Genomic DNA, 27,723 nt, shown 5'->3' with positions numbered 1-27,723 from the left:
TCAGAGCTGGGCCGTGATGGACCCTCGTAGAGATCTCATGTGTAAGTGAGTAATGGCACAGAGACATCTCTGAAGGCACTGAGGGATGGAGTGATCCAGTGTCATTTATCACGCCGCCTGTCAGTGCCAATATAAAGGCCTGATGGAAAGCACACGTTCACCTTTCAGTGGAACACATCAGAATCACTTGCCCCCCCCCCACCCCCCTCCAAGGCTGAGGAGAAACTCTCAAATGAATTACAACAAGTTCCCGGCTCTTTTGTTTGAATATTGAGTGTTGACTCTTTCTGTTGAATCATCAGTTCGGAGAAAGAGAGAGCTTTAAACAAAGCTCATTACTTCAGGTCAGAGGTTCCCAACCTTTTCTGGATCCTGGGGGCCCATTTGAAAATCTTCGAAAGCGTTCGCGGCCCACCCATTTGACCACTTGACACGACAGCCATTTGGCTGCCCTGTTAAGTGGTCAGACGGGTGGGCATTTTCAGAACACGTTTATGATCAATCAACCGAATGTGTTCCGGCAATGGAACTAACGTAGTAGACTTTAAGTTCTTATTATATTATAAATCTTAATGTTTTGCCAATTATCTGGGGGCCCACTTGCAATACCCTCGCACCCATGGCCCACAGGTTGAGAATCTTTGCTTTAGGTTTGACCTCCTATCTTCATGCTAGTTAGTTTTTGAGTAAATGCTGCTGAACGTCCCAGGTAAAGGCCTTTGCAGACAGGATGCGATTGGTCTATCAGTTTTAACTGCATGCAAAAAGACACACGAATCGAAGTGTGTTCGATTGAAGAAAAAAACGCACCGCCGCAGCCACTTGCTTCACAGCAAATTCGGAGCCGGTGTGCATGAGGTCATAGAGAACCATGTGTTCTTTTAAAAAATGATATTGTCCATTTTTTCCGAGCGAAAAATCGCACCCTGCCTTAGGCATGAAGAATATGTGGATTGTGTTCATGGATGTGAACTCATTCAGACAGACAGGGACACAACAATGTCAAGGCCACATGGTTTCCCTATATGTCAGTGACCCACACAGGCCATCTGTGGCCGTAGAACTTGGGGCCTCGCTTTTTTCCTCTTGGAGGAATGATGGACTGTTTGAACTTTGAGATGAGGCGGACTGGCAAGTGCTTGAGATGTCTTAAGCCCGGGGCTCTATAGGCTCAGGAAGAGTTTCTACCTGGTGGCTGTTAACCCATTCAATCCGGGAATGCATCTGTGTCATTTAAGAATAGCAGATGTAGATCTGCTATTTTTGAAAAATTGTGAAAATCTTTGAATACAAATATTTTTAAAGCGAACATTTGTAATTAAAATCTTTGCTTCTGGGGCCCTGGAACAAAACATTTTGATGAGGGTCCGCAGCCAAATACATATCTAAAAATGTTTTCTAAATTCTAACAGTATGTTGCTACTGTATATCAGTGGAGCTCCAACTTTTCCATGTCAAGGACCACTAAAATGATATGCATTTGGCGGTGGACCCCCATCTCAAAATATGTTGTTCCAGCACCCCCAGGTGCACAGATTGGAGTTAAAAATGTTCGCTTTAAAACATATTCAAAGATTTGCACAATTTTTCCAAAAATGGCAGATCTACAAGCTCATAGCGCGGTACTCTGTGCCGTGCTATGAGCTTGTATATGACACAGCTGCGTTCCGGGATTGAATGGGTTTTGAGAAACAAGGACACTCAAGAGAACAAAAATAAAGTGTGTTGGTCAATGCTGGATTGCTCGATTCCGACAATGTCAGGTAGAGGTACACATGGTCATGCCTCATTTTCTCAGGCTATGAGTGAAGGACCCAAATCAACTGGGCAGGCCAAAACCTACACAGATCTAGAACACCTTTCACAAATGACTAAAAGCATGAACGCAAACCTCACACCTGCAGGGGAGTTTACATAGACACAGGAACTAACAGGACACAGGTGAATCAACTGACGATCAACACAGGGATAGGCTGGGGCAAACGGGACATCATCGGTGATACAAATGAACAATAATCACAAGGGTAAGCGAGACGAGACAGGTGACAACTACAATGGAAGACAGGAAACACAAGACTATTACTTCAAAGTAAGGTACAAGAACACACTTAAAAATAAGGCACAAAAATGCAGATCCTGACAGCATTTTCTTTTAATGTTATGTTTATGTTACCAGTGTTGCTATAGTAGGCTATATACACAAGCTATCTGCACATTATGGTTCCGCCTTATTTGCACAAACGCGCACGGCCGCACGCACGCACGCACGCACGCACACACACACACACACACACACACACACACACACACACACACACACACACACACACACACACACACACAGAATAATAATAATAATAATAATAATAATAAACCTTGATTCTTGATTCTCTTGATTCTTGATTACGTGACATGCTCACTTCATCTGCACTGAATGGGGTTCAATGTGTCAGAAAGTAATTTACCCATCCGAAATGCTATCTATCTGGATACCCATCACTCCAGCTCAGGAGTAAAGTCTGCTATATATCTTTGACTATTTTTGTGTCTGCCACTCTTCACCCCCTAAATGTCAAATATACTATAGCGGTCTGAAGTCTGTTGATCCACCAGGGACGACTTATGAATTACACACTGGACATTCAATCTCTCCCTTTGCCTGAGGAGGACAATGTGAGGACTCAAACTTTTTCATGTCAAGGACCCCCAAATTGACACTTATTAGCCCGCGGACCCCCATTTGAAAAGATGCCACGGACCCCCCCATAAGAGATGATTTTTACAGCTCTAGCAGTAAATTCTCAACCATTTTAATTGAAGGACCCCCAGTTTGGCATGCATAATGAAGCACAAAATGTGAGGCAAAGAACTTGGTCCGGACAGTCGAGCTACGCACTGCATTTTATGCAAACATGTAAATAATATTGCGGGAAAAGAGTGTGAGAGAGATAGTGAGTGAAAGTGAAAAAGAGTGAGAGGAAGGAGAGAGAAAGAAAGAGAGAGACAGAGAGAGAGAGAGAGAGAGAGAGAGAGAGACCGAGAGACAGAGAGAGAGAGAGAGAGAGAGAGAGAGAGAGAGAGAGAGAGAGAGAGAGAGAGAGAGAGAGAGAGAGAGACAGAGACAGAGAGATTGGTAAAAGAGGAACAAGGAGCTGACAATTAGGGACAAACTAATCACCAAGTGTGTAGCCAAGCGCATCCCCCCCTCGCTTGGTGCCAGCGCTTGCACTGTGCTTGAACCTGCACTGAATGCCCACGGCAGATAATTATAAACCCTGTGGGCCCAGCCTCCTCTGTGCAGAGAGGGAGGGATGGAACCTCAGCCTGGGCCTGAACTCCTGACCTTCTTCACACACCAAGCGTCTGTTGTGGGCTCCGGGAGGTGCAAGATGGGTCACAGCGAGCCATGAGGCAGTGAGGAGCGAAAGGGAGGGAGGGAGGGAGGAGAGGGTAGTAGGGGGGAAAGTAGGGACCAACGAGGGGGGATGGGTGCATGCAGTGTTGCCATTCTGTGAGAGAAACAAGCAACCAGGTCTAGGAGAACAAGCCCAAAAGAAGCGACTATGGGCCACGTGAGCACTTTAAACATGCATCAGCTATTTGAAAATAGCCGATCTACAAGCTCACAACGCGTCGCGATGCGACGCGTTGTGAGCTTGTAGATCTGCTATTTTCAAATAAAATCTTGGGGGGAAATTATAATAATCAGATCTGGCAACGCTGGGTGCATGGGGGAAACAGAGAGATGGGTGATGGTGGGGGATGGGGGACTGCTGGAAAGAGAGGAGGTGGGGGATTGGGCGGAGGGGGTGCACAGCACACTGGAGAGTCACTTTGTTGGCATTCTTCAGTGAGTGCTCTCGGCCAATCGGGAGAGAGGACAGACCATGTGTATTTCGCAAATCAGAAAGCAAACCCTCAGTAAGAGAAATCCCCCTTTGTTATGCTAAGGTTTGGTTATCTCCTTCTCTGGATCAGCATTCATTAGGCGGGGAAATGTAATCTGTTTGATTCCTTTGGTACACAAACCAAGGCCCTTTGTGTGACCGTAATCACCTTTTAATGTCGCTTTTGCTTATCAATACATCTCTACCACATAATTGTTAGTTAATTCCCTAAATCTTCAATAGTCAGTGGGTTTCACAGCTGATAAAAGGCACAGTGTGAGTCACAAGACAGAGATATAAACCCAAATAGGGGGGGGGAAAGGATAAAGATAAAGATAATGGGAATCACATATCCAGGCCCTATCATCTTCTCGTCTTCTATGTGAAGCCAGCAGGAATCTCGGTGGACCACCTCAGCTCATCTGGCCTCGTGCTCTCATCATGGAGATCTCCCCTCGCTTTGCACTTTGCCAATTTCCCATGATTGAATGTAATTGGGACCAGATAACCCTGTTTCTCTCGCTCCCCTTCCACAGTCTTTGATCACTTCTGACCTGGCTCCGACTCAACTCTGACAGACAGGCAGCCATTTCTTGGGTGGCTCATGATTGCACACAGGCAGACACCGAAAATCCATGAAGTTGTGATACGTGAGCCAGTGAGCAAACTATTTGGTGGCGAACTTATTTATTTGTATTTCTTTACAGACTAATCCACAGTAAAACATCTATTCGGTTACATTGGTACACTCTCAGAGTTAAAACGAACACTCAGGAATTATCTTAAGCCCAAACCACTTTTGTACAAAAGAAAAGTGTTTACGAGTTATTTGGGTCGACGCGCGTGTGTGCGATATATAGAGCAGGGATGTTTATGGATGTGTGTGCATGCATATCATGAGCAAGACGTCCCCCTCCTGAGGGAATAGAACAAGATGGTGAATAAAGATTCCCAAATTCGATTCAGGAGATTCGTAAATCCCGTGCAAATTACTGCTGCTCCTTTCTTTTTTTCCTCTCCTCTTTGAAACTCGTCTTCTGAGGCAATCGCTCCCAGATGTTGAATATTAGATGTAATCACTACCATTCCCCCTCTACTCTCATACTCTCACTGCGAGGTGACATGCCGTCCCCCCACTGACATCCCCTCACAATGGACAATTACCCAGCCCTCATCAATCACTTTCAGCAGCAAAAAACTTCAGCACCAAAAAACCTGGTAAAAATCATCTGAACTGATAACCTAGAGAGCTGTACAAATCAGATTACTTGGCCGAGTGACATTTTATTATGAACGTATGTATTCTATTCTACGAGTGGTGGTGGTCGTGTGTGTGTGTGTGTGTGTGTGTGTGTGTGTGTGTGTGTGTGTGTGTGTGTGTGTGTGTGTGTGTGTGTGTGTGTGTGTGTGTGTGTGTGTGCGTGCGTGCGTGCGTGCGTGCGTGCGTGCGTGCGTGCGTGCGTGCGTGCGTGCGTGCGTGCGCGTGTGTGTGCGCGTGCGTGCATGTGTCCGCGCGCACGTGCTGTGATCAACTGAAACCTTTCATATTGCCAGCGCACTACTCTGTATGACATCTAAGAACTGTCAAGTGGATTTGATATGGTCTTTTGTAAAAGCAACGCACACACAAAAAAAGATGCTTTTGATCAACTGTTTGATACGGACTGTCAAAGATCAGCTCAACCCTAAAAAATATAACCCTGTATAAGATGCACTGTATGTCTACTTGTTGGCGTCGGTCGTTGAAACATGGGGAACAGCTGAACATTGATGGATGAGGCAGAAGAACTACATGATTTTGGATTTAACCCCAGCACCGGTATTGTGGGGAAAGCTTTCGCTGAAAACAGCATATCGACAAGATCGGCTTTTCTGCCTTTTCTCCACGAAAGCTTTCCCCACAATAACAGAAAACAGAAAATACACTAGTATTGAGCCCTGAGGGACTACTCCGGTTAGTGGTTACCCACATGGGGTTTAAGTGGTTCAGACTTGCCCACCTTTCCACCTTTTCGATTTCTTAACAATCTCTTTCCTCATAGTCAAATCTTCAGCTCCGTCCAAACGTTGGACTCCCACTCCCACACTCCTCCCTCCCTGTGACTCCCCTCTTTCCCAACTATACCACCTCCTCCCCTCCTCTTTCATCCTCTTTTTATCCTAGCCCCTATACCAGGCCCCTCTCTCTCTCTCTCTCTCTCTCTATCTGTCTCTCTGCCTGTCTCTCTCTCGTTCCCTCCGCTCTCACTCTCGGAGACAGACAGACAGACAGACACTGAGGCAGGCCTTCCCTCCCTGGCTGACCTGTGTTTCACCCCTACCTCCACACCGTCCCAAACCGCGTGTGTAGGCCGGCCGGGTGAGTTACAGCCCCAGCCATGCAGGATCCATGTATTATGCTGCTAGAGTATAAGGCCTGGACTACAAGGCTAGATCAGGGTCCCACAGGGTTTTTTTTTTGTGGACCCCAGGGCCACACTGCTGTGCTCTGCTCCACTCCTACAGGGGTCACCCAGACTCCAGACACGCACAGACCGGATCACATCACCGCCCTAACATTTTGGGGGAAATTCCTACGAGATTCGCTGGGAACAACAAGGAGAGAGACGAGGAAGAGGGGAGCTGTGGAAAGGAAGCAGGGATGTGAGAGAGAGAGAGAGAGAGAGAGAGAGAGAGAGAGAGAGAGAGAGAGAGAGAATTGCAGTTTACTCTCAATACAGTTTTTGAGAGAAAAGCACAACTGAATTGCCTTTTGACATTCAGTTCTGCTAGAGGCGCGTGCTCCTCTCCGCATTTCTCACGACCCCCACGACACGGCCACATTGCTGACCTCGGATCTGTCTTTCAGGGGGGGCGAGGGGAAGGGGGTGGGGGGTGAATTATAGTTTATGTGAATCAGATGTTATAGAGAGCGGTCGGTCTGAGTGGCTCCTTCACCAACCCGGCAGCAGCACGGTTCAGAGAAGAAACACCTGTTCCCAAATAAATCTCCAGATAAAGACAATATACTGTAGTAGCTCACTCACGTATAGCCCCTGGAATCTAAAATGTGGCGCTGGACATTCAGTTTTCTTGCAGTTGAATTCTTCATTAATGTCGTGAGACCCCCGCACCAGCAACAACCCGTTTTTAGTTTTGCTCACTTCAGTTTACCACAATCTGGTGTCCCTATTTTGGGAGAAAACCTAACTTTTTATTTATTTATTGCAGATCCCCAAGCTCACAACGCGATGCGATGCATTGTGAGCGCTGTGAACCGCTATTTTTCCACAACGCTCATTTTCACAATTTATGAAAATGTGAAACTTTTGGAAAAATCTTTGAATCATTTAACCCATTAAGACCTGAAGCCGATTCTTCAAAAAGTCTTCTAAATCGCAACAGTTTTCTAAAAAGCGTTTCTGTATCAGTGGTTCTCAAACTTTTTCATGTAAAAATTATATATATTTGGCCGCGGACCCCCCACCTCAAAATATTTTGTTCCAGGGACCCCCAGAGGCAAAGATTTGAGTTAAAAATGTTTGCTTTAAAATAATACATATTCAAAGATTTTCACACATTTTCACAAAATATCATATATCATATTTCAAAAATAGCAGATCTACAAGCTCGTAGAGCGGCACTGAGCTTGTATATCTGCTATTTTTGAATAGCCAAAGTGTAAAATAATGGGTTTAAGTGGTTAAGTATGTTCCTGGAATCCTGGATTTAGCATGGAGGCCGTGCACAACAAGTCACATGCCTTGCTTGCCCCAGCTTTCCTCATTCCAGTGTGGCTGCAAGAGTATTCATCTGACCCTGGGGTCCTGGGGTTGAGGTCTAGACCCAGCCAGCCCTGACTGGTAGAACCATGAACCGTGTCAGGTCACGTCAGCTCTCCGCTCCACTCCGCTCACTCCTTATTAGAACGTAAATAAAGCTGGTCCGACTTGGTTCCACTCCATCGGTGCCACTCATCCTCTCTCTCTTCCGCTCTCTTTGGTGCTGCTCATCACCACTAATATAACGTCCTGACAGTGAAGGCCCTTCATGAACAACTTCTGATCATCATCATCATCATCATATTCAACATCGTTGTCTTAAGAAAAAAAGGGTAAAAGGGGTCAATTTGGTCCATTCGGTCACATACGCTCTCAGAATTAAATCAACACTGAAGGATTTTACGGCGCAGTGTTGTCCACCAAGTCATAATTGTGAGCGCCAAACATTTTATGGACAATTAGAAATCCATAATATTAAGTGCTTCTGACAAGGTATTTTGAATCAGTGAGTTGGCCAATGGAATGGAGAGAGCAGAAGAGAAGACACACTATAGACCCCGGTCTCCAGAGGTCATAAATTGTTCAGGCGAGCCCCACAGTCTGAGCAAAAGGAGGAATGGAGCCTAGGCAGAAGCTCCCTTAAAGAGTCTGGGGTTCTCCATTTCTCTCAGGGTTTAACCCTCTCACCCCGCCTCATTGGCCACTCTTTTATTCAGTAGGCTGATTTATTGGCGCTAGCAAGGGAGAAAAACAAGCATGCCACAGCCTTCGCTTTGATAAATGACCCAAACCACTATCTTCATCTCAACTGGGACCTATGTGGCTCCACTGGGCAAGAAGGTGTGCGTGTGTGCGTGTGTGTGTGCATGTGCATGTGCATGTGCATGTGCATGTGCATGTGCATGTGCGTGTGTGTGTGTGTGTGTGTGTGCGCATGTGTGTTTGCCTGTTAGGTTTGTTTGTGCTGTTCACTCTGTGCGATTGGGGTCACAGTTTTTTTTGTTTGTTTTGCATTACAATATGCTTGTGACAAAGACAACAGCAAAAACAACAGAAGAAAACGCCGGCCGGGGTGAACTCGCATCAACGTCTGCTTCAGTTATGCAGATGACATATGGCCACATACACTACTGTACATTTCACGGGATCATGAAGGAAATAAAGATAAGATCCATTGTCCTTATGCTGAAATTATGCCTTGTGCCATCCTGTCCACAGTGTTTCTGTCCCCCCTCGTCTCCCCAACCCCCCCCCCCCCGTTCCCGATCCCTGGTCCTGCCCCTGGTCGCCCCAATGCAACACACACAGCCCCTCTCCTCCCCGAATGAAATTCTTTGGAAAGTCATTTTATATCACCCTTTGAACGTGCATTGAACTGTAAAACCACCCCATTGGAAACAAAATAAAAGGATAGGAGAGGGAGGGAAAAGGGGCTGGGGGGGGGGGGCGGGGGGGGGGGCAAGGAGGAGAATTATAATTCTTTGCAGGCCTTTGGTATTAACCCAAACACCAGAGCTGTCAGCAGTTCAGAGAGGGAGGTGCGAGGGGCAAACATTCAGTGTTAATTGGCACTTTGTAAGCTCTGAGCCTTCCTTTTGTGGTGGAAGTGGAAGAGAGAGTGAGTGAGTCGGGTGGGAGGGGGGGGGTGAGGGGAGAGAGAGAGAGAGAGAGAGAGAGAGAGAGAGAGAGAGAGAGAGAGAGAGAGAGAGAGAGAGAGAGAGAAAGCCAGCTCTTGTTCTTGTAGGTTTGTTGGGCCTTGTTGAGGGTGTTTACGGTTCACTTCTTATCCTTTGTTAATTGGGCTTTCTCTCCCCCAATGAAAAAAAAAAAAAGAAAGAAAAAAAAAAAGAATTCATGTTACCCCCACCCTGCCACCCAGGCTTGACGTGCCTCTCTCTCTCTCTCTCCACCAGGCCTGGTCAGCCAGCCACACAGAGGGGACGGACCACAAGAGAGCACGCCGACGTGATGCCCCCCGTCCCCTATCACCCCGAACCCCATCCCCACCAACACCCCATCCCCATTGTGCGCCGTTACATTTTAACCCATTAAGACCGGGAAACGCATCTGTCTGTCATTTTCAGATTTATTTTGCTATTCAAAAATAGCAGCTATGAGCTTGTAGATCTGCTATTTTTTTGAAAAATCGTGGAAAATGTGTGCAAATCTTTGGATATATATATTTTTAAAGCGAACATTTTAACTCAAATCTTTGCATCTGGGAATTCTACAAATGTCTTATAAACAGTTTAAAAAAAACACATCTCAAAATATTTTGTTCCAGGGACCCCCACAAGCAAATATTTGAGTTAAAGGGGAAATCCACCCATTTTCAATATTTAACTATGTCATTAATATAGCATAAAGGAGTTGTGTGGAAATAAGAAAAAAGTTCCCCCCTTTCTGTGTTGCCTTGAACTGGAGGATTGATTTTGGGTTTAACATTGCAAATTACAACATGATGAGTCATCATGTTGTAATTTGCAATGTTAAACCCACAATCAATCCTCCAGTTCAAGGCAACACAGAAAGGGGGGAACTTTTTTCTTATTTCCACACAACTCCTTTATGCTATATTAATGACATAGTTAAATATTGAAAATGGGTGGATTTCCCCTTTAAAATGTATATATATATATTCAAGATTTCCACAAATATTCACGATTTTTCAAAAATAGCAGATCTACAAGCTCATAGTGCGGCACTCGGTGCCCCACTATGAGCTTGTATATCTGCTATTTTTATAGCCAAAGAAATCTAAAGTGACACAGATGCGTTCCCGCCGGTCTTGATGGGTTAATACGCAATAAAAAATGTTTTGAATCCACGTTATCCACCGTGACAGATGTCCAATGAGCGCTGTGTGTTTATTATGCACAGCAGGGACATGCTCATGCTTGAGAGACTGGCGGGTAGGCTGCCGTTAGCCTCTGACAATATAATGTTTAATTGGAAGGGTTGATGGAAACGTTGTTAATTGGAAGGGTTGCCCATAGAAGAAGGGGGAAAAAAAGAGGACTGTCAATTCATTTCTTGTCTTGTTGGTCTCTTTTCAGGGGAAGTGTAAGGGCAAACACAAGGAAATTATCACACACACACACACACACACACACACACACACACACACACACACACACACACACACACACACACACACACACACACACACACACACACACACACACACACACACACACACACACACACACACACACACACACACACACACGCGCACAGTGTTACATAATTAATTTTAATCAAGACTTCTTCTGACTGCATCTGACACATTCATTTTAGTGGTGAGGGGCGATACAGACGAATTGGAAAATGGAACAAAAACACAGTCTCATTGTGGATTCAGGATGTAAAAACACCCCATATCCCTCGCCTTCAGCCTATGTGTTTGGAGTTATCACAAACAATTAGAGAGAAAAGGGTTGGAGGGGGGGACGACTCCCTTGCATCACAGCACCTCTAGCCTCTCTCTCTTTCTCTCTCCCTCTCCCACTGAGTGATGTAAATAATAATAGTGCCAGCTCTGAAAGGACACAGGTGTCAACCATTGTGCTGCTCTGAATAGGGCACGGAGAAGGGGGTCATGGGGGCCACAAGGCCACCTCAGCCATGTCTCACACCCACACTGTTTTTATTCACACTGACGCCCCCTTTCATGGGTTTTCATATTGTCCACCCTTTTGTCTCTCAACCCTCTCGCTCTCTCTCTCTCTCTCTCTCTCGCTTCTTGTTTTCATAGTTCAGCGTTTTGTGAAAACATCTCGGAGGTTCAGCCGAAGCCCAATGTTCAGGGAAGATTTAACATGCTCTTCTATTCGCGCACACGATCGATGATTATATATGAATGGCTGTGAAAGCTTCAGCTGTTATTTTCATGGACTTTATTCAAAAAAAAAGTTATATATTTATATATACAGTGTATTGTGTCTTAACTCTTTTACTGCCATGGAAGCGTTTTCGAGTCAATTGGTACTGGGTCCACATGGCCATTGACGCGTTAGACGTGTTTGGAGAAAACAGAACCAGAGATAACGCGATCCGAAGATTTACTGCTCCATTCACTTCCTGGTTAACTTATTACTTAAACATGCTGTATCTCGGCTCCTGTGTACTTTTTTTTTTTACTATGTATTTCTGGTCGAGACATGCTATTTTCAAAGGCGGACAACAAATGTCAACGAGGTCGCGATGACCTCGTTGACATTTGTGAAACCACACAGTGAAACTTTAGCAACCATCAGGGGATCGATCATACTGGAGATAAATATTCTGTGACAACTTGAAAAGGTTATAAAACACAAAAATCGCTGGCAGTGGGTGTGTTTACCAATGTATATACTGGCAGTTTATTATTGTGTAAGAATTGTAGTTTCACAATACCCCACAATCGCAGCAGGATTCACATGACTACAGTATACCGCACGCACTATAATGTGTTGTGCTTCATAAATCAGTTTTACTTAGCCCATTTAGTGTCACAATTTTAGATTTAGTTTTTTTGTTTAGTCAGTTTCCTGTAGGCGACTCTGTTAATTAAATGTAACCTAACCATTGATGTAAACATAAACCAATGGGCAGCCCCACCACAAAACGAAATAAATAAACAGCAGTGGAGAAAAACGTGTTTTAATTCTGTGAAGGACCAACACTAGATAATAGATAGATAACGTTTAAACTTTGCTCTAAACTTCAGTAAAACACGCATTTAAATGTATGATGGTGTAAGAAAGTCCCATATACCATATTTTCCATCTGCTAATCAAACCCTTTAAGAAAGTATGTGATAACCCTGATTTACATATTCAAAACAATCCCGGATTGGACCTTTGGGGGCAACATTATGAAATTCATGTAAAACGATCATAAAATCAGATACAGGGGAGGGGAGGGAGCTACCAATCCTGGTAAATAAGCTGCGGCTTTATTATAAGCCTGAGAGAGTCTGGGGCTGCGCGGGGTAGATGTGTGGTCTTCATATGTGGGAGAGAACATACACGCGTGTGACCGTATAGAATAGATAGATAGCAGAGGGATACTTTTCTGTACATCAGCTCTTCGCTGCATGTGATTTAAGCCTTGTTATCCTCCCTTCCACCTTAACACAGGAGATTCATGGGTCACATTCTCAGCAGCGGGCCACCCATTCACTATAGGCTATGGATGATAAATGCCACGTGCGCACACACACACACACACACACACACACACACACACACACACACACACACACACACACACACACACACACACACACACAGTACTTAGTAGTAGACATATAGTAGTAGGTGTGCAAACACACGGACAGTGCTATTTTTTTCATCTGGACACAAATACATATAACAAACATATACCCATGCAATCATACACAGGCATATTATTATACTCTCTCTCACGTACACACACATGCTGCATGCACGCGTGTGCACCTTTCAAGGCCATTTCCCCTATACGTTGCTCACAGCATAGCCAGTGAATGGAACCGCACGGCGGAGATTTGTGTAGTCCGTTGTGCTCAAACACCCAGGGCAAGGCAGCGTCATAAATTGAGAAAGGCGCATGATGGTTGAAGTGCACCGCACTATTTCAATGGATGGGTGACAATTCATGGGCCTGAAACATGACATTTCTGCTGTATCAGCGACTTTGCCAAGCCAACGTAAATGGAGGACATATGCTATCAGGGAGAGAGGGGGGGGGGGGGGGGGGTACCTACTTTACATGGGATTTTATTTGGTTAATAAAGTCCATATTACAGATTGTCTTTCTTTATCTGCTGACATTGAAATGCTCCACTAGTATCTAATAACCTGGATGGTAAAAAAACAGAATTCCACGTCCATGCTCCCGTGAATGCGTCTGTATGTGTGCTATAATGCAGGGTCCAGCTGGAGAAGCAGACTGGCACCACTGAGGTTTTTATGTGCAGCCAGTAAAGCACCAGGCCTCGGCTCTGGTCTTGGCCTTGGCTTGTTTGCTGCCATGATGAAATTGTTTGATCCTTATACGGGGGCCCATGCAGTCCCAGGCTAATACTCGCGGGGAAAAGTCTTCAAGCTACCAATAGCAATGTTATTGTATAAGTAAGTGGTGCATGGGTAAGCTCGCAGTATTGGATGGCACGACCAAGGGGATGATGGCTGGCAATAACAGGCCTGTGTGACATAATACACACATGGGAAAGAAACACGCGATGGTTTCAGTGCGTCTCATGTTGGTTTGTGTGTGAGTGAGTCGAGTGTGAGGGTGTGTGTGTGTGTGTTATGCGGGTGTGTTCCAGTCTACACTATGCTGTAAGTGTGAGTGCGTGCGTGTGGATGTTTCTCCATGCAGCTCTGGGCTCCATGCATGCTTGTTGGAGATGGAGATGCTAGAGAGGAGGGTGAGAGGATTTATTACCCAGCATTAGAAGCACTAATCTGTTGCAGGTGTTACTGGCTGCTCTCCCAGGCCGTGCCTGTTCTCTCTTCCCCAGGAGGCCCCCACCATGTGTGTGTGTGAGAAAGAAAGAGAAAGAATGGGAGAAAGAGAGATTACTTCCACCGCCGCATCTCCAGTGGGATTATAACATCTTCACTGTTCTCTCACATCATCGAAAAGAATCCCCCAGAGAAGGACAAAGACAAAATGTATTTGAATGACTCATCCCTTTATCAGCCACACCAAATCTGTGAACATGGCTTATAGGGAAAACTCGGCATCAAAAAAGCGTGCCGTCATTGGCCTGTTTTTAATCCTTCAACTGATACATTCAAGGTCACTACAATACTTTCTGTATAGGAAGTAGGTGTTCATGACATGCATATAAAGTCTCATATACTGCTCATAACCAGTGCAGCATACAGCTTTTACCCAACCGCTATTTGTGTTTACCTCCACTGTACTTGAGTACAATTTTGAGGTATTTGTACTTTACTTGAGTATTTCCAATTTCCAATACTTTTTCTTCTACTCCACTACATGTCAGAAGCAAATATTGTACTTTTACTCCACTACAATTATTTGAAATCTTTAGCTACTAGATGCGACGAATTGTGAGCTTGTAGATCTGCTATTTTCAAAAGATGTTCATACATTTGAAAACTTGAAATAATGAGTAGTTTTACTTTTGGTACTTTAAGTACATTTTGATGCCAATACTATTGTACTTTTACTCAAGTACATTTTGAATTCCGGACTTTTACTTGTAACGGAGTATTCCTATATTGCAGTATTGATACTTTTACTTAAGGAAAACATTTTAGTACTTTTTCCACCCCTGACTGTGGTTCCCCGATCTAAGCCTAGCAGGGTACAATCTCAGGTGGGTGGTGGGGCGTATTAGAATAGAGAAGACCACCATGGATGGATTAGAGGTCCTACTACTTCACAGGAGGCCTGCCCTGCGGTGCCTTGGGGATGACCAACAATGACAACACAAGGAGGGTCCCCACAGAAACTGCCCCCACTCTCTCTGTAGGAAGTCCACATAAGGCCCACTGTGGTCAGCAAAGAGGGGACAAAGTGAATGCAGCAGAGATATGTGGAGCTTGAGAATGCAGGGGCTGAGAGGGCTGTCCACAGAGGTGGAGTTGGAGGCTGGTTGGGGAGGACAGGGAAGGATGGGAATCAGTGTGTTTGGGAGTTTGAGGAGAAGCCGACACTACTCAGGATTTTTTGGGAGCTTGTATATATGCTATTTTTGCAGAATGTTTTATTGTCACATGCATCACTGGTTTACAGGTGTAAAGAAGTGGGTGAAATTAGTTTTTGTGCAAGCTCCGTCATTGTTGTTTTTAGGAAATGGGGGTAGAGTGGGAGAGCAAGGAGAAAACTGAAAAGAAACATGTCAAATAAAGTTATGGTCGCTAGGGTTCATGTGGTTAACATAAACCCTAACCCCAACTCCAACCCTAAACCAGGCCTAATCCCACCCATACCTTAATCCTTAGCCTAAACCTATCACTAACCTTAACCTAAACCTACAGTACATAAACATAAAGTCCCTAACCTGTTCTGATTGATTAATAACCTTAAAAAGGGCTATCGCCTTTTACGTCTCGCCCCCCAGTAGTAGGACGATTTTATATGGTTCATAAAAGTGGGACAGCTATACTTTAAATAATGATTTCGTATCTGAAGCTCCTGTAATTTCCTTTACATGGTCTTTATATCACATTGGGGTTATATCACATTGAAAAGTCATTGGTTTCAATTACCTTAACCTGTCCCTTGTTAATTAGACTCTCATTTACTTTTTTCCAACAGACTTGTGGACTGACTTGCTTGGTTCACTTGCTTGGTTCACCTGCCCAATGCCAATGCCCACCTGACCTGTCAAAGCGATGTGATTGGTTAAAACAAAACTTTAACCATGATTTAATTGGTTGTCGACTCGCCACAGACAGAGAATGTAATCCCTATGTAATTCCAAAAAGCAAAATGCTATAGTCATAGACATTTTCCTGGTTAGTGTCAGCTTCTCCTTAAATTCCTTAACCCATCAGTCAGCTTGCAAACTCACTGATTCACTGCGATACTATATGTGACACTATTTCCTGAATCTGTGTCATGTGGGTTTAGGTGGGTTTAGGAGACCATGGTTGTGTTCGGAACTACGCTCTAAGAATCTGTGATGCTCCGACCGAATTTATGAATGACCAGTGTGCCTGGGGTGCGCTCCAGCGCTCTCAGAGCGTATTCTCTCCCTGGCAACACGAGTTGCCAGGTTCTGGGAGAGAAACAAGCAACCAGCGTTAGCTTGTTCTGCATTAGCGTTAGCTCGTCGGGGACTTTCAGTGCCTGTTATGGTATCATGAGACTTCACAATGAGTACTAGGAGAAAAAAAAAATACTTTCCATTTGTTAAAATAGGCGAATTTCAGCTTTCCACGGGCTCCCATTATGCCAACGGAGGGGGTTGTTAGACGGGACGAAGGGGACTCTCTGGGAATAACTCAACAACCCTTTCAATGTTGGTGAGTGATTAGCAACACATCAAAGATAACACTTAAAATGTCCGGATGTCTCCTTTAACTGGATAAAGTGGAGTGACCGTGCCCATTTAGGGGTTATGTAAAATTGTTCGTACTAGTGGTGAGGTGTGTGATTGGCTATTCTTGTTAGAATAAGGATCTTTGACCTTGTCTCACGTAGCCAGCGAATCAGAGAGCTCTGTCTACTGATAGGTCTGGTGACATCATAATGGAAACAATAGACCCACACAGAGATAGACAGGAACACCCATATTTGGCACATCCGGTGTTAGCGTGGGGGAAACAATAGTTCTGCCTACCAACGGGCTACAATACCAAAGAGCTGCTGTGTTGCGTTTTACACAACGAATAAGAAACGATCTACCGATTTAAAGTTTATCGTTTTACCAAATAAAGACAAAGAACCCTTTAGAAAGACAAAGTGGCAGCAAGCCATTTGCAGAGAGAGTTTGAGTTTGGCCGTCTGTGGAACCAGACGACTAAACATGTTTACGTCTGCAGTCTACACTTTGTTACCGGTAAGTTTGTGAACCGCAAAAAATACATTCAGAGTAGACCAGCTTTCTTCACAACATGGTAACACGGGGTTACACAGGTCAAAACAACATGTAATTCACTCAAATGAGCTCAGTAAACATCATTAATGAATTACTGGCTCTTAGTGTTTGATGGTAAGTTTAATTGATCATAGCTCTAGAAAATGTAAAAGTGTCTCTTGCCAGGAGATTCAATCAGATAGGTCTAGATATCTTAGAATGCAACATGCGGCCATTGTGTTGGATTGTCTGTCCAGGACAACAATCCATTCCGATTTTGTTTTTTTTCTAATGCATCGGTCTTTGTCCAGTGGCAACAGGTAATATTGATGTATGACATGGCGATTACTTTTAAAATGGCAAGTTAACAGCATTTGAGATTAAAATCGCACAACTCCCGTTGTTGCTAATGCAGCTAGTCAATGTTTACCCCTTGACTGACCACACCCCCACCACGCCCCCAGCTATGACGCCATGTTGTGTATGGAACATTTGTCAAGCTTCACTAAACCAATAGCCTTTGTCCAATGCTAGCTTAGCAACCATTAAGCTAATCGCCATAGACTCGGACAGGCTCCCATTCATAGGAGTCAGCGTAATCTAGCCTTTGATTGATTGATTGAATACTTTATTTAGAAAGACATGGAAACAGTACATGGAAGTACAATTCACAATACAAGGTCCTCTAAACTGGATCGCTCATAAAAGCACAGTGGATTATTTAAAAAGCCCACACATAAAAGATAAATAGCAATATTAATCAAAAAGAATAGGAATGTCATATAACACTATGGTGAAATGCCGTTGGAGGATTAAACCCAGAGTTTAGTTCACAATGCGTTGTGGATGGACGCATAGTGAACTTCTGCTATTTTCGTTACATGACACCATCATATGACGGATCCTAGGCACAAGCAAGACTGCTGTCTTTGAAGGGAAAGCGATCTCATTCATTCTGTTTATTTAACATGGAATAACTGAGAAAATTATTGTTCAAGCCTGTCTATGTTGAAAAACAACCACAGCTATGTCATGATTACATGCTCGAACTGTGAGCCAACAAAACACCAGTGCCCGCAGATACACGTCTGTAGCTATATTGCTACAGATTGTATATATATATATACACACACACACACACTCACAAAAGAGGTTCGGGCCGCAACATCCAGTTCGGGCCGCAGCCCTCACACCTACGTCACACTGCCGATAAGAACAATATGTCTGTCATAAGTCATAGTGTCGGGGGCTTTGTCAGAGAACCCATTGTATCTGTCTGTATCCTTTTTGTGCCCATATATGGAGATATCTGTTTCTGTCTGTCTACCTGTGTCCCTTTTAATGCCCATGTATGGAGATCCCTGATGTCATCAGTATATGCCCATATATTGGAATGCCCAAACTTGGGCATATTGGTCGGCGATTCTGGACAACTGGATATCCGAACTGCTCGATGGCGGGCATAAATGAGCATGCCCCTTTTGTGGCCATATATACGGAGCTGACTTGTTTCTTTTCGACTGATGCCATGATGTCACATTGAGGTTAGGCAACACACTCCATATTTGGGCGTAGCTGCATTGGGAACTCCTTATATGGTTATGGCTGAGTCAGAGTGACATCAGCCCACCCACCCACCCACTAGTGAATTTTAATATAGGATATTATATAATTTTTTTAAGCTGAAGCGAAATAGCCTATCTACAGCAGATGTGTGAATATTCGACGACTTTGATGTAGTGTCGAGTAGTGGTTTTGATAGTTGATTACATTATTCTGTGAAGCCCCTAATACACACACACACACACACACACACACACACACACACACACACAGTAGAACATGTAAAAATTACAACTTTATTGTTACCAATCACCATGAAAAAAAAATCCTTTGTTATTCAAATGGCAGAAACCAAATTTTCGTAATTTTCACAATATGTACTCAGTTTTAGACACAAAGTGTACCATTATACCATGTTGCCATGTTACAAAGGAAACATGTTTTAAGGATTTAATGATGACATTATTTTGAAGTCTAGAAGGTGGATTGAGTTGTTCCTTCGTTTTATTTCATTACTTTGGCACTACTGCCCTCATGTGGACATTCTATGCCAGATATTGGAATTGTAACACTGAATCATTAATATCAAGGGTTATAAAAATTATACAAGTTATGGACGTAAAATTAATATCTAATATCAAGGGTTGTTAATATAAAGGTTATGGACAAAATATCTTGTAAGGGAAGGGCACCAGTCTTTGACAATACATAATATTTGGATGGTCCAAGGATAGTACAGCTCTGAATGTCTCATAGCTCCTGTAGCAATGATGTTCAAGGCTGCTTCCGAGGCAGGATACGGTATCGGTTTTTTGAGCATTCCCCTAGAGCACACAAAACACTACACTCAATACTGTAACTGGTACAAAGTAAAATCCTGAGTGTTAACCCTTAAGACCTGAGGCCGAACTTGATTCTACAAAATGTCTTCTAAATCCTAACTGTTTTTTGAAAAAAACATATGTTACTATATCAGTGGTTCTCAAACTTTTTCATGTCAAGGACCCCAAAATGTATATGTATTTGGCCACAGACCCCCATCTCAAAATATATTGTTCCAGGGACCCCCAGAAGTAAAGATTTGAGTTAAAAATGTTTGCTTTAAAAAAATATATATTCAAAGATTTGTAAAACCTTTCACGATTTCTCAAAAATAGCAGATCTACAAGCTCATAGCGCGGCACCACACTATGAGCTTGTATATCTGCTATTTTTGAATAGCCAAAGTGTAAAATTCTGCTTTTTAGCTCAAAGGGCGATTCCACAAATGCCTTATAAATCAGTGGTTCTCAAACTTTTGCGAAGTTTTGTGGAAGCACAGATTAAAGTATCAAAATTGTTGCTATTATTACAAAACAATGATTGACGTTCAATGAGAATACTTTGTCATTTTAACATAGTTGGCTGATATTATATTATGTGATTTTCTGTGATTGAATCATTCTGACCTGACTTTCTCCATAGCTGCGTCAGTGTCGATGAGTCCCAAGGTGCAAATAGAGACAGATACGTTGCTCTGCTTCATGGCCAGCTCATACTCCAGGGACCCAAAGAAGCCATTCAAGGCGAACTTGGTGGCAGTGTACGGTGCCGCAAATGGACTGGTTGCTTTACCTGTGAAACCCGAAAATGACTTTCTTTTTCACAAGTTTTCACACATATTCTTAATGTCAGATATACTTAAACAATAAAACAAAAGTGTTACTTGTTTTACACAACATTGGCTTGCAATGTTGTGTAATGTGTTACAAGTCTATAATAATAATATTATTATTACAGTTACAATAGGTAATTGTGACAGAGCAAGCCTGACAGACTAATTGTCTAATGTTCAGCAGTACACATTCATTGTACTGTATGTTATGCTGTATTGCATGCTTGTAACTATAGATGTAAATTCTCAGTCCCACAGAAGGCGCACGTTCTGCTGTGACTGGAATCCTAATATGCTTTTGTTTATCTGTAGTCTGAGTCTGTAGACTATATAAAAGGGAACAGCTCAGTTGAGTGTGGGCTGCCATGGGGAGAGGCTGACACCTTACCTCTCTGTGAACCTGTGTTGTTTGAGTTTTGAGTTGCTTTGTTGTCTTTAGTTATGTTTTCACTTATGTTACCCAGGCCTGGATCAAAATAAACACCTTTTATTTCACCTGCAAGCCTGCCTCCTGCCTGGTCCATTAATGACATCTTTAAGGGTTTTTCACTGACTTTAAGCCGATCTACAATCCCACTTGGTAACAGTGATCTTGAAATTATTGCATACAGAAAACATAATCGTTTCTTCTGGTAGTATCTGAGTATCAAAGATCATTCAGATCAAAGAGCAGTTGGGCTTTTTAGATAGTGATGGACCTTTACTGTTCCTATGGGAAACTCACAGCAGCAACGCAGTAAGGATGAAACACAGATACAGGTATTGGTAGAGAACAAATACAGAATAAGTAGTAGGCTAACAAATATTAAAATAGGATAACAATATGAAAGACAAAATAAGAGATAGCATGACATCTGATGATTGAAACAGAGTGTTAGGTATTGTGTGCATTCTATCATTAATAAAAATAGGGTTGCATAAGGCATTTGCAGATATAAATGTAGGCATAAATACCATGTGCAGTCGATCATATATCCCCATCAGTAAAATGGGGATATAGTAGTATCTAATACTGTATGTAGTATCCAACAGTAATATGGATCAATTATGTACATATGGACATGTAGTTATAGCTATGTAGGTAAATACTGTAGAAATAAGATACGTGAAGCGTCCTAACGTGGCTCAGGATGTTATAGCCTGTTGACATGCAGTACATTTATTTCTTAACATTCCTTGAAATAAGGGAAACGTTACCTAAGAGAGATGAGACAATCACCAGTGATCCTTTACTTTGCTCAAGGGTAGGCAGAGCTTTCCAAGCCATCTGTACATAGCTGAAGAAATTGACCTTTGAGCGCATGCGCGCACGCACGCACGCACCCGCACACGCACACACACACACACACACACACACACACACACACACACACACACACACACACACACACACACACACATTAAAGATGGGTCTCACATTGCCTCAGTCATCAAATCAATTTCCGTAGGCCTACCTTTAGCGAGCGTTTTAGTGGATGAAATTGTACCATTCACTCATTTTCCGATGCTAGTACAGCAAGCCTGATAAAAGTATCAAACTCACAAAATTCACCATGAACACAGGAAATTACATCTACTCTGTTAAAACGTTTCAGGGGGAGGACCCCCAGATACCACCCCCCCCAAAAAAGAAAAAAGAAAACGCCTTGATTATCACAGTCCAAATATTTATTTTGTTATTGTTTACTCTGTTTTGATCATTGTAATGCAGTCAGAGTCTGTTACTGCTGTGGAACAGTTAATGACAAACACTGTAAGCGTTGTTGTAAACCCTTTCCAGTGAAAGTGTATAATGTTTGTTTTGCAATGTTGACAATGCAATGCTATAATGTGTGGGGTTTTAATTGTTTGGTTTTTAATCTTTAACATTAATGCATTTATGTCATATTTACATGTCAAGTTAAGCTCTGGCATTTAAGTGAAATGTAGCCTGATATTACCGGATTGCTACAGTGGCTTTAGCACATCTTAGATTATGCTCTTTTCTGCTGGACAATAAGCCCGCCGGAGAAGAAGAAAAAACGGTCACAAATACATAAACTCAAAGCTACATAAACACAATACTTGTATATACAATGCTGAGTGTTTTCCCCCATATCTACTTGAACCATAGCACTTTCATTGCACATTCTGCAAAAATATCTACAATCTATAACCCCTTCCGATGCACTTTTGGATGCGATTTTCGTCATAGAATCATCATAATCTTTTGGTCAAAGTTTCAGCCCACGTATGGCGCCCAAGAATTACGCCTCCCTGTGTGAAATGTAGGTTCCAAAAAGCTAAATATGAAAGCATACAACATCTACATGCACCCCCCAAAATCTCCTGGATTCAACGTTGGCAGCCCTGGGTTGAAGCATGTGTCAATAACTAAGGATACAAGTAGCAGCAACCTCCTGCAAGTGTCATGAATGGAGCATTACGGCAGTTCAGGCAAGCACAGCAGTCAAACTGGTCCCACACTCATTCACCCTCCAATCACATTATGCCCACAACCCTAATGGCTCAACCCAATACTCGCAGAGAGAGAACAATACCTTGCCAGAACCTTAGCCTTTTTCTTTGGCATGCATTCTGAACCACCACTCACCACAAATCAATGTTTTTTACCCACACACAGTCTACAATGATGTAAAACAAGCTGTGAGACAACATTATGATTGGTTGGTACCGTACTTTAAGAGGAGTCACTTTACTAAAGAGTTGGAGAGGCAGGTGTCCGCTGCTACCAAACAAACACTCTATAGCAGGGGTTGGCAAGTATGGGGTTGGCCTCTGGCCGATTTGTTTTAAGTTATTAGATGGTGTGACCAGAACATAACTAATCAATGGCTAATTTAAGAACTGGAACTTGCGACAGACCATTCTATATAAAATACATATATTAATTGCTATGAAACTTAATAAATTTAAGATTTGTGTGGCATAATTGCATACTGAACAGAATTGTGTGTAATCACACAGGTGCAGATAGAAAAGCTTGTGTAATCAATGTGTGCAGGCCACATCCTTGAATGTTGCACTTAGAGGACATTTAATTCATTAAAAGTAAAAAAAAAAAAAAAAAAAAACTTGCATCATTCTGGATAGACAGTCATACTCCATTCCAAACAGAGGTAAATTATTTCACAATATAGAACAATAGAAGCTCAATTATGGAGAGAAAGTGTGAAACACCTGCATGCCATTCACTCTCAACATGGATAAAAGCATTCTTCAGCTGGGGGCAGATTCTCTATTTGGACATTATATCCTGTATGTGGGACAACTCTATTCAGATAAAAATACATTTACAAAATAGCTGGCGGGCAAGTTCTGGCCCATGGGCCACCTGTTGCCTGGTATATGCCTACCACTGCTCTATAGCAATGATTGCTATCAGAATATCTATTTGACACCTACTGTGTAGTAAGTAAACCATTCAATCATGCCTTGCTAATGTAAAGCAAAGCATAGCATCCATTCAATGTCTGACAAAGACTGTTTGGAAACCAGAGAGGGTGGAGGGCTTGTATCTGGCACGCAGACACACGCACTCGCACACACACACACTTTTTCTCTCAAGAGTATAGAAAATGTGATGCAATACCTGCATCAAGTACCTGGTGTGCTCCACATCTCCTTCCCACATGCTGTATGGGCTCGGCCCAATGTGATTGAGAACCACATAATCCAGCCCTCCCAGTTGGTCCACAGCAAAGTTCACAACTCCTTCTGGGTCAGACACATTGCTCATGTCTGCTGCTATGTACACGGCTTTCACTGCACCCAGACTCATGCACTTCTTTGCCACCTGTAGAAGCCAAATTGGACAGAGCTGCAGGGTTATTTGAACCTGTTCAGTTACACAAAAGTCCATATCGTTGTTGTCGGTTGGAAAACTTGTACGTCCAAAAGGTTTTTATGGTCACCCACACTTTCAATACAACTGTGGTAACATTGCAGGAAATGAAATTATTGTGCTTAGAGCTTCCTCAACAGTGTAATAACAATAGAAAAGGAATATATAGTATTAAGATCTATACAGTCAAGAATGTGTGATACCCTGATTAAGGTATGCAGCCAAAACAAGTTGATATATGTATGTGTGTGTGTGTGTATATATATATATATATATATATATATACATATATACATACACACACACACACACACACACACACACACACACACACACACACACACACACACACACACACACACACACACACACACACACACACACACACACACACACACACACACACACACACACACACACACACACACACACACACACACACACACACATACATATATCAACTTGTTTTGGCTGCATACCTTAATCAGGGTATCACACATTCTTGTCTTCAACAAAGGTTGTTGGACTGAATCCAACACAGAAGTTATTTTTGGAATGTTATTGGGTTGTATAATATTTAATACACATCATGGCGAATACATTTAGTCAATTAAAATATGTAAAGTTCACTGACCTCCTGTAACACGCCCTCCCTCCTCGCTGTGATGACTATCTGGGCACCAAAGCGAGCATAATGATAAGCCATTTGTTCACCAATACCTGTACTGGCCCCTGTTACCAGTACTCTGGCACCTTTCAGGGATTCTGAAACACATTAGAACAGGGGTTTTCAACTGACTGTGAACCAGGGACCACCATCCTGACTAAGAATCAACCTGAGGACCACTGTTGTGTTGGGTGGGGATCATATGAGCTAAGATTAGTGCTTTGCTAACACTTGCTACTGTATGCATGCATCCCATGATACATCCCACTGTTTCTCAACCAGTGGTCCATGGACTACAGACACATGCAATTATATGGCCACATTTCCTAATAATGATGACTCCATCAGGCAATCCGGTACACTTCCCCTTCTTGAGATTCTAACTCCCTTTTCTGTGGAATTTCTTGACCTCCGACTTACCAGAAACTGGCGACATTGACATGTCATCATAGGTCACCAGGTCGATAATATGCACTGTTCCATGGAACAAGAAGAAAAAAACACATTGCAACATGGTCAGGGACCACATGCAATACCTTCAGGGACCACAAGTGGTCCACGGACCACCTGTTGAAAACCCCTGCATTAGAACACTTGTTTTTGATATAGCAATAGCATTAGAATCAAACTCACTTTATTACCTATAGTATGAGTCTGATAAAAGCGACGTTCTATGGCAATCTGGTGCTGCCGGGACAACCCAACAATAGATAGACACAACAAGATTAATGACAAAGTGCATGGACACAGAGTAGACAATAGAGAAAACAGACCAAGAGAAAAACTGAGAAAGTAGTCATGCTGTAGTAAAATGTATGCTAATTACGATACTACTACTAGCGGCTCTGGATGGCCAGTCTGGCCAGTACTGACACATTTGTACCCTCTACACCAGGATCTTACCAAACATCCTTGACCATATCACCCAGACCTCAGAAGCAGTTTATTGTCAGTATGTTGACCATATCACCCAGAACTCAGTCGGAAGCACTTTATTGCCATTGACACTAGTAGGATATGCAGGAATTGGTTCTGGCGAAGGTGCCACATGAAACACTGGATAATAACGCTTTACAAGACAGACTACAGTGTGCAAATGTCAGTCATGGAAATCCTAAATTCTTGTAAGAAATTGTCTATTCCGTACAAACAGCTATACAGTAATACTAGGGTATTTATTTTGTAGGAAGGTTACTACTGTATGTGCCGATCGTCAGCGGTCAAACAATTAATTGTAAACGATCAAGAATGAGCTCACTACAATGGGTTCGTTGGGTCGCTCCCCTGGGCAAGGTTTCACCCATTTCTAGATAGCTCACTTCTGCAGAGCCATGTCGTAATAAAAGAACAATAACTGTCCAGATGTGCCCCGTGGTATACCGGGAAATGTCTCCTCAGCCACTAATAGCCTGGGATGCTGCACAGCGCCCATTGGAAGGGCTCACTGTCCACAGTAAACCTCTAACCCCATCACAAAGTCCCAGGAGGCTCGGACGCCAGTGTTAGGGTCATCTAGTCTAGTGTGTCTCTCTGTTTCCACACGGACCTCTTCTTCTAAAATGGGCCAGACACCCACAAGCATGCCTTTGAAGGACTTTTATGGTTGGTGCAGCGGGTGGCACCTGTGTGCCATCATCAGTCCCACATCCCAGCCAACACAGGACCAGGCCCAGACCAAATTGGATCTGCCCCCACTGAACCATGATCCATCTGGAGCAGTGGTTCTCAAACTGTCAAGGAACCCCACGATTTGGCCGCGGACCCCCATGTCAAAAATATTTTGTTCCAGGGACCCCCCATAAGCAAAGATTTGAGTAAAAAAAGTTCACTTAAAAAAATATTATATTCAAGGATTTGCACAAATTCACGATTTTCAAAAATAGCAGATCTACAAGCTCATAGTGCGGCACCGATATCTGCTATTTTTGAATAGCCAAAGTATAAAAGGTTAAAGTGGTTAAAGTTATTGTGATGATATATTAACACATTTTGCTGGGGACCCACTAAGGACCCCTGGGGGTCCACGGACCCCACTTTGAGAACCAATCATCTGGAGCACTTTAGGCTGGACTCAGGCAGCCAGGCACCAGGATGTCACCCCCTCTCTTCAGGTGCTAGCCACCAGATTACAGCAGGCCATGGAGTAAGGCTGGCCCAATGAGAATAATAATAATGTATTACTTTCTTCCAGTGCAGCTAATGCAGACCATTTCAGGGCATTGATTGGCATTGAACCAACCCCCAGACCCAGTTGAGGACCAAATCTGCTCTATTTTGTGGCATAGTCCAAAATGGTTTGGTCTTTGATATCCTTCTTTGTCAAATATTAGCTAGCTTGGTTGTTTGTAGATAGCGGGGTTTGATTGATTGATGTACTTGTGTATTTAGTAAGACATGAGAACAACAGTACATGGAAGTACAAATTCACAATACAAGGTCTACTAAACTGGAAGGCTCATAAAGCACTTTAAAATGAGTTCCCCATGCACACAAATCATGATGACATACTGTATAAGAAACAGACAGATATACACACTACTATACAATAACCTTTGTCGTGGGTGGTAAGATTGGAGGAAAATAATTAAATATGAAAGCTGTTACCAATCATAATTATCCAGTTTTAATTCCATGTCTAAGCACACAAGAAGAATGCATGTTAGGAACTAACTACACTGCACAGTGGTTTAAAACCCAACAATTTCATTTCAAAACATGATTTCTTACCTGCATTAAAAGTGGGTGCCCTCCACTTCACAGCAATGACAATTACACCAACACTAAGCAGCATGAGTTTAGTAAAAATATTCATTTTGCAATCATA

General features: G+C 43.0%; 1 protein-coding gene across 1 annotated transcript; it reads right to left on the bottom strand.

The window, feature by feature from the left end:
* On the bottom strand, nt 1-27,723 carry hsd11b1la (hydroxysteroid (11-beta) dehydrogenase 1-like a; the record flags this gene model as incomplete). Its single annotated transcript, XM_084065957.1, has 9 exons — nt 27,627-27,723; nt 24,867-24,997; nt 23,981-24,184; nt 21,586-21,679; nt 20,183-20,348; nt 19,443-19,558; nt 15,109-15,238; nt 1,892-1,898; nt 1-78 (listed from the first exon to the last, which is right to left on the bottom strand). The coding sequence occupies exons 1-9, from the start codon at nt 27,709-27,711 to the stop codon at nt 1-3; spliced, it is 1,011 nt and encodes a 336-aa protein (XP_083922083.1). The 5' UTR covers nt 27,712-27,723.

The sequence above is a fragment of the Gymnoscopelus microlampas genome (genome assembly GCF_963454915.1).
Source record: "Gymnoscopelus microlampas genome assembly, chromosome: 9".
NCBI lineage: Eukaryota > Metazoa > Chordata > Actinopteri > Myctophiformes > Myctophidae > Gymnoscopelus > Gymnoscopelus microlampas.
This window is presented reverse-complemented; position numbering and strand designations above follow the sequence as displayed.